At 38.5% G+C, this 8,726-nt stretch overlaps 1 protein-coding gene across 1 annotated transcript; it reads right to left on the bottom strand.

Moving 5' to 3' along the window:
• Positions 1–4,874: 4,874 nt before the first annotated feature.
• On the bottom strand, positions 4,875–8,500 carry LOC114259912 (uncharacterized). The gene is made up of 2 exons (XM_028199934.2): positions 5,825–8,500; positions 4,875–5,607 (listed from the first exon to the last, which is right to left on the bottom strand). The coding sequence occupies exons 1-2, from the start codon at positions 8,430–8,432 to the stop codon at positions 5,210–5,212; spliced, it is 3,006 nt and encodes a 1,001-aa protein (XP_028055735.2). The 5' UTR covers positions 8,433–8,500; the 3' UTR covers positions 4,875–5,209.
• Positions 8,501–8,726: the final 226 nt, after the last annotated feature.

The following is an 8,726-nucleotide window of genomic DNA, read 5'->3' on the forward strand; positions in this document are numbered from 1 at the left end:
TTTCTAAACAGATATACAATCTCCAAGACAGATAAATTATCCAAATTGGTAACACATATCCAACTCCACCATTTATATAAACATTCATCCAATTTCATATTCCCAATACCAATTTCATTTATTTATACAAATAACTATTTGAGACATTTTAGGGAAAAACTCCTTTTTCTTTCAAAATCCACCCTGGGTATCAAAATCAACAAATTTATCACAACAGAACCTCACATCTACTCCCATAACCATTTTTAGTTCATACATTGAAAACCCCTCTTTTGATTTTAAACCAAAACCCTAAGTTTGTTCAAAATCATCCAAAGTTCCAATATTCTTCACACATCCACAAATAACTAAGTTAAAATTCATAGATGGGTGTAGAAAATCCCTACCTCAAGCTTAGAAGACCAAAGAAAGAGATGCACAGACATCAAATATGCCAAAAATCAACTCTATTCGAATCAATGGACAGCCCTCAGAGTGCTCTACCTTTTTAACAAAGGCACACAGGTAAAGAAATCACCAAATGTTGGTGAAAATTTAGAGAGAGTGTGAGTTTTAGAGAGAGAAGCTATAGATCTAGGGTTTTAAGAGGAAAAGATATGAAAAAGTGATATCAAAGGGTGCTGCTGCGAATTGATATACCCACAGTCCGCTCGAGTGCAAAAAGTGACGCTCGAGCATCAGACACAATAAGTTGTTCTGCTCGAGCGCAAGAAGTGACATTTGAGCGCAGAATGCACACTCCCAGTAGTTTTGCAGACAACAGACTAACGCTCGAGCGGAAGACAGGCCGCTCGAGTTGAGGCCGCTCGAGTTGAGACCGCTTGAGCGCAGAAAGCACTGTTCGAGCGTAGAATACACTCTTCCAGTAGTTTTGCAAACCTACAAAAGTACTGAGAGTTCACAAAGTCCGCTCGAGCGCAAGAAGTGCCGCCTGAGCGAAGGGGTAAAATTCTAGGCAACAAAAGTTTGAAAACCAAGCAACCAACATGTTCCAAACACAACTATTACAATCCAATAGCCGAACTTAAGGAAGTATGAGGGGAAAAGACATGAACAACACTACGAAACCACGAAATCCGAGTCCAAGATACAAAAAGGTCAGGTTAAAACCGAAATTGCTATAATTAAAGTATGAAATTAACAAAAAAAAGATCTCCTAATGGGAAGCTTCATGGAGCTCTCACAAAATTATATTGAAAAACATTAAGCCATGACTATTTATACATCAAATAGATAAAATTTGTTTGAATATAGATTACTTTTCTCAAGTGTACAAAGGTTCTAGAAGAAAACCAATAATGTACAACAATGTAAGCAGTGCTGCCAAATAAACTTGGAGCTTGAATCATGTTTGCCATTTAAAATTTTTGAATAAAAAATAAGAAACCTAGGCACTTTAAAATACCATTAAACGGATGGAACATATACTTGAGTCTCAATGGCATAAGTCTGTCTAATAAGCCATCATCAGGAGAATTGTTTTAAATTTATTAGTAATGCTTATTCAAGCTCAGATTGTATGCCTAGAATCCAAAAAAAAAAAAAAAAAAAAAAACAACAACAACAACAACAACAACAACTAACCATGGGGCAACAATTGGGTAGAACTTATAGGAACCCTTGACAAAAAACCAAATAATTGAAAATAAAGGACATACAAAGTAAAGAGAAACATAGATTCAGTTAAAGAAATTGAGAGAGATATGCAGGCAAAGTGAGATACAAAGAAAAAAAGGAAAAAACCTATAGGGACAGACTGAAGCACCGATGGTCTCACACAACAACAGCAAGTGGCGGAAACCTGATGGTCAACAAACATCTATGTCGGTGTGCGATTGTGAGGGTGAGAGAACTACGAATCGTGAGAAAAGGTTGTGCAAAAGTACAAATCGTAGAGAGTGATGAGGGGGTTTACCTACCTAGGGAAGGACCAAAAAAAAGGGGGGGGAGGAATTTGGGAGGGAAACTTTCCTCCGCCTTTGTATTTTAGGGAAAAACAACAATTTTTAGAGGTTGATCGGAAAAAAAAAAAAAAGAAGCAATTTTTAGATTTTTTTTTTTAACAAATTAAAACTAAGAAAAATAAAAATCATTTTTTTTTTAAATTTTTTAAAATTATTTATGACCTCCTAAAAGATAAAAATTAAACAAAAATGATGAGTACTTTTTATTTTTTCACCAAATATTTTTTTAGTTTTAAAAAAAAAATTCTTAAACAAATTTCTTAAAATAAAACCAAACATATTGAAATTGATAATCAAACCACATTATTTGGAAAGAGTTTAGATTATTGCAAATTAGGCATCTCAACTTAAGAGTGTGTTTGGACTTGGTGGGTTGATTTTGTGATCTAGTTCGGTGATCACATTAACTTTACGATTCATTAACTAGAATATTTAAGCCCCTTTGAAAGGTTATATTAAAAACACAAATCACGAAACCACCTCGTTTCACTAGCATTTTTTTTTTTTTTTTTTTGAATCAGCAAAAAATTTATTGATGATAATCGTGAAGGGTAAAAGATATATGCATCAATTAATAAAGTGAATGGAAAAAACATCTTAGTTATTCTAGAGATCCCAACTAAATTGACACCATGGGATTAACCCAATCATCTGCTACCACACCACATGGATAGTGAGGAGCCATCCAGAAAGAGGACACCAAAGACCCAAAATCACACACGTGAGCTAGTCGAGGGTGTGTGCTAAAATCCCCTCCGATGCCAAAGTTAGCAAATAGACTAAGGAAGCAAAAGCTTTGTGGATTCGGGAGTAAGAATTGCAATACCTAAGATTATGATTTGGTTTGAGCTTTTGTAGATTTCGTAAGGCATAATCTTAGTAGGACTCTAACTCTCCTTTGTAGAGTCCTTCTAGGAATCACATTCGTAAAGAATAATGCTTATCCTTTGACACCCTCCTCACTACAAGCCAAGTTAGATGGCACAACTTTTTGCACGACTTCTAGTTGAGCAACCAAACTAGTTGACTCTGTCCGCCACTAACTTAGCGTACGACATAGAACCGTGCACAGCTTGCTCGACGCGCCACCATGTTAACATTGCGCAGCTCGTCTCCTAGCTCGGTCAAAGCTTCTCCTAGCACCGTTTGATTGCCTTCCTTATAGTTCGGTCATGGCATTGACCGCCATTCAATTGTTGCTAGGTCTAAGAACATGGACATTTGCTAGCCCGATGGAACATCTTAGATTGGCGTAGCCATTACTTGGCCCAAACAAGGCTATCTTCAAGACACAACTCAGCCCACTGCGCGGCCCAAGCCTTGAAGACACTTTCAACTAGCTCAACCCAATTTGGCTACACAAATTGCTCTCTCACCAACATAAGATAAGGAAGCATTAGAGTGATTAATTAGAATCAGTGTCAATTTGCACGACAACCACTGTAAATTAAACTCAATCCCATCCTCTACCACTTTTATGTGTTTTGTTTTATCGGTGAAAATCAATTTTTAGTTGTTAGATTAGCATGGGAGTTAGCCTCTCCACCCTTGAACAACCATATATTTGTTCAAATCAAACCATGATTCAAGCAGACACCCTCTGAAACCATTTAAAATTTCCATGATTGTCATCTACATCCATCATTGACGCTTCATATATTGATCCTGTAAAGAAATCATGAGTTTCACATAATTTTTTGTTCAATTAATTACATAGATGTTCCCTTATTTCTCAATTTCTACTTGATCGCAACGTTTTTGCTCTATTTTTGGGCTTTGACGGAAAACAATGAAAAGTTTGATACACATTGATTTAAGAGTTATAGACGAGGGGATATTTGAATGATGATATTGAGTGAGAGTGAAGGACCGAACTTATTGGCTTGATTTTAATTGTTTCTTTTGATACCTCATTAGGGAGGGATTTTGGTTCACATATCATTTTCTTAACATGTAATTAGAACAAGTCATATTTAAAGTATTACATAAGTGTGTGCATATACTCGCAAGAGAACTAATAGGTATTCCACCACACACACACACACACACACACACACACACACACACACACACAAAACCAACAAAAATACATACCAAAACAAAATGATATAAGGGTGCCTAGAGCCTACTGCAACATGGGGTTATTATGGGTTGGGCGTTTGGCTTGGAAGAAGTATATGCTTGTGGGTTGTAGATGATTTTTGTAGATGTCTGATCCCAAAAAATAAAAAATAAATAAGTAAATAAATAAAAATAAAAAGAAGATGATTTTTGTAGATGTACTTGCTAAATTTTCTTAGAAATTTTTTTGAAACTTCTATATCTTTTTTTTGGGTGAATAAAAACTTCTATATCTTAATAAATTATACAATAGAGTTCAAAGTGAAAGGACTTAGTTCTATAACTTGGTTTAAATATGATAAGGCTTGAGAATTTGACAATTATGAGTTTGCCAATTAGTGTGAGTAAGATTAAAATTTGAAGTCTATGCATATTCCTCAAGACAATGGTGCAACTGAAAAGAAAAAAATCGAGTAATTATTGAAAAAAAAAAGAAAGAGAAAAAGAAAAGGAAGAAGGAAAAAAGAGTGTGTGTGTGTGTGGAAAAATTGCATAAAATGACAAGATAGAAGTCTAATTTTTTTTTTTTTTTATGGTAGCTTTCGTATAGTACCACGTGGCAGCAAAGCTCTGGTCTTTTGACTATCTTGGTTAATCATATACCACATTAGTCAACTTTTGAGTGCCCTCTTGTCACTTTCACTGGAAAATACACAAAGTAGTCCCTTGACTCTCTCACTCTTATGCAGTTTTGCCTTGTTTCATGAGTACAATGCATGGGGGCCATTTTATTTAATGGTGGACCGCCAAGGAAGACAAAGACCAACAATCAATATAACCAACATAATCTAGAAAAAGATATTACATATATGCTGCCAATGATTTTGTCTGTAGAAATTTCACAGAACAGTAGTGAAGCCATTGATGATCTAAAGGGGCCACATCTAAAATGAGATTACCCATATTGGGATTTCTTCAAATTTTTACAATTTTTTCCTGCTAAAGTTAAAAAAAAAAAAAACATAAATAGATAAACAAAATGTTGCCTTGTTGACAACCAGTTGAGGATCAACCAACTAGGTGCTCAAACCACCTCACCTTGAGGATGGTACACTTCTCAGACTGCAGATAGGAAAGTCCCTCTCTCCTCCCTCACATGTTGGCAAGACTTGCAATTAAATTCTTCAAATTACACTTCCTTGATCAGAGCAATCTTCATAGTAATAAGGAGAAAGCTTCCCATCCTTATTTGCTATCCTAGGATTGTTACCTGCCCCTGCCCCTGCCTCTTGTAGCATTTTCACCACCTTACGCATCGAAGGACGGTTAATGGGAAGTGGGCTAACACAGAGGAGGCCGATGTCAAGAACCCTGCTAATTTGCTCCTTGAAAGAAGAACCGAGATTGGGATCAAGCACATGTTCAACTCCTTTCGGGTCCAAACTGTTGCGCACCCATGTCACTAGGTCCTTCTCCCCAAACTCCGGATCAATGGGTTTTTTACCAGTCAATAGCTCTAGGATGACCACCCCAAAGCTATAAATGTCGCTCTTTTCATTCACTCGAAGAGTGTATGCATATTCTGCAGTACATTAAGATCAAACATAGCACCTTGTGTTACTAATAAAAAGTTATGAATGTGTCAAATAAATTTGTATATAGATTAAAAGCAGACTGATCTAAGCATACCACAAAAACTAACTAGTTACACAAATTGCAAGAGAAATACACATCAGAACTAGAAACAATTCAATAATAGAAAATGGAAAACAGCAGTTGGAATAACGAATTTGTCATACCTGGTGCAATGTAACCACAAGAACCGGCAATTGCAGACATGGGTTCTGCCCCCTTGTTGACCGTATTGATAATTTTAGCGACTCCAAAATCAGAAATTCTAGCTCCAAATTCTGCATCTAACAAGATATTATTCGACTTAATATCCCTATGGACAATGGAAGGAACACAGTCATGATGCAAATAAGAAAGCCCCTCGGCAGCATCCAAAGCTATCTTAAATCTTGTAGGCCAATCCAACAAACCACACTTGCCAATATGCAAAAAATCCCCCAAGCTCCCATTTGGCATGTACTCGTACACCAAAAGTTTGCAGTCCTCTGTATTGCAACAACACAATAACCTCACAATATTCTTGTGCCTAATTCTTCCCAATGTCTCGACTTCAGCCTCAAATGCATCTTTCTGTGAATCAACAGTGGCAAAGCTCTGTGAATCAACACTGGCAAAGCTTTCATAATTTTTTTTTGATCTTTCGTTTAGCTTCTTCACTGCTACTAACTCACCGTTACCAAGCTCAACCTTGTAGACTTTCCCAGAAGCTCCACTTCCAATAACATCATCTTCATTAAGGCAATCGAGGATTTCGCTTTCACTAAAACCCAATTTATGAAATGATCTCCACTTCAACATGGATATCCCTTTCTTTGTTTTCCTGAAATTCCAAAACTTGCACACAAACCAAACAATACCAACAACAAAAACCATGCCAGCAAGTGTAAAAATTGATCCAAGTATCCACAAATAAGTATGATTCTTAGCTTCAGTTTTTCGAATGCAAATACCAGGAAGATCACCACATAAGCCCAGATTGCCCAAAAAGCTATCCCTATAAAAATCCTTGGCATAGAGCGGGGGAATGTTGCCAGAGAGATCATTGTAGGATAAATTTAGCATATTGAGCTTCAAATTCTGCAAGTCAAGTGGGATTTTCCCAGAAAAATGATTCTGGGAAAGATCAAGATAATTAAGCATCGGTAAACTCCCAATTTCATCTGGGATTTTACCAGATAACCTATTATTTGCTAAATTAAGCTCATTGAGCTGCTTCAAAGATTGAATTCCTACAGGAATTTCCCCAGAAAGTTCGTTTTTATGAAGATCAAGTGTTCCTAACTGACCCAAATTGACAATTGTTGGTGGGATTTGCCCTGAAAGCTCATTATCACTACCAGAAAATTCAACTAAATTGCCTAAAGATCCGATTTCTTTAGGTATGGTCCCTGAAAACCGATTTTTGGAAATGAACAGAACTGAAAGATTTGATGCACCAGATATCATGTGTGATATATTCCCGTAAAACAAATTCTCACCTAGATCAAGTAAATTAACATGTGGTAAACCCCAAAACTCGGCCGGAACTTCACCAGAAAAGCGATTACCCCTCAATCGAACCCGGTTCAAAGTCCTACATTTTCCAAGAACATCAGGAATTGTCCCCGAAAACAAGTTGTTTATCAAGGCAAGGTGTTCCAAGACCCCCTTCTCGCATAGACTGGCCGGTATTTCACCCGAAAACTGGTTTCCCGATACGTCAATAGTTTGTAACGGCGAGTTCTTGCCTAATTCACTCGGCAACGACCCATAAAGCCGATTGTTGAACACTCTGAGATCGTACAAATTTGGGGACCCAGTTATGTTCTCTGGCAGCAAACCCACGAGTTGGTTGTCGCACAGGTTCAGAGACTCGAGCGGTAACTTGCATAACTCGTCAGGAATGGTCCCAACCAACCCGTTCAACGACGCGTCGAATCGTCGCAAAGCAGTCAGGTTAGACCACCCCAATGGCAATTCACCGGAAAACGAGTTGTTGAACAGCTCAATTTGCACTATAGATTTCAGTTCGAATATCACACTCGGTATCGACCCACTAAGCATGTTACTCGACACGTCGAGATTCGTGAGTCGACTCAGCCTACCAAAATTCGGAGGAATCGAACCCACGAAATTGCAGTGACTAAGCCAGAGATACTCCAAACTCGAAAGGTTCCCGAGTTCCGGAACAAGTCGACTCGGCGTAAACGGGTTATAAGCGAGTTGAAGCGATTTGAGAGTCGTTATGTTGCCAAGAGCCGCAGGGATTGTGCCGTCGAGTAGGTTGTTGACAAGAATGAGAGTCTCGAGTCGGCGGAAGAGTCCAAGAGTCGCCGGAATATCGCCGGAGAGGCTGTTTCCTCCGAGGTTGAGGTATCTGAGGTTGGGAATAAGAGAGAAAGTGTATGGAATAAGACCCGTGAGGAGGTTCTGGGCCAAGTTGAGGGTAGTGAGGTTGCGACAGGTAGATATGGTGAGAGGGAGAGAGTAGTTGATGTTGTTGTTGTAGAGAGAGAGGGAAGAGAGAGAAGAGAGGCGGCAGAGGAAGATGGGGAAGGGACCGGAGAGGCTGGAGTTGGAAAGGTCGACGGAGATGACGGAGGAGGTGAGTGGGTCGCAGGTGACGGAGGTCCAGTTGCATGGGGTGTCGTCCTGGTCGTTCCAGTTGGAGAGGACACCGTTGGGGTCGGATAGGCGGAGCTTCACTTGATGGAGGAAGAGAACTTCTTGTTTCAGTGAGAGAATGAGCGGTGGTAGAGAGAGGAAGAGAAGGAGCAAGGCTAGCATAGTTGTCATCTTAACTATAGAGAGTGAGTGAGGGAGATTGAGTAGAAAAGCTATATATTGCTATTGTTCTTAGCTGTAATTATAATGCACACGTGTTACAAATATATAACCGGGGGGGGGGGGGGTTGGTGGTTTGTTGCAGTTAGGGGAACCGGAGGGAAACCTACTCCCTTGGTGGCTTAAGCCTCGTTTAGTCAAAAAGTTATTAAATTAGCCAAAAAATTAATAACTTATACCAAAAAGTCAAAGATTCTCTTTTCTCTCTACTTTTTGCACATCTTTTCGTAATTAGCCAAAAAGTCA

The sequence above is a fragment of the Camellia sinensis genome, chromosome 7, assembly GCF_055761805.1.
Source record: "Camellia sinensis isolate YWXY chromosome 7, ASM5576180v1, whole genome shotgun sequence".
NCBI lineage: Eukaryota > Viridiplantae > Streptophyta > Magnoliopsida > Ericales > Theaceae > Camellia > Camellia sinensis.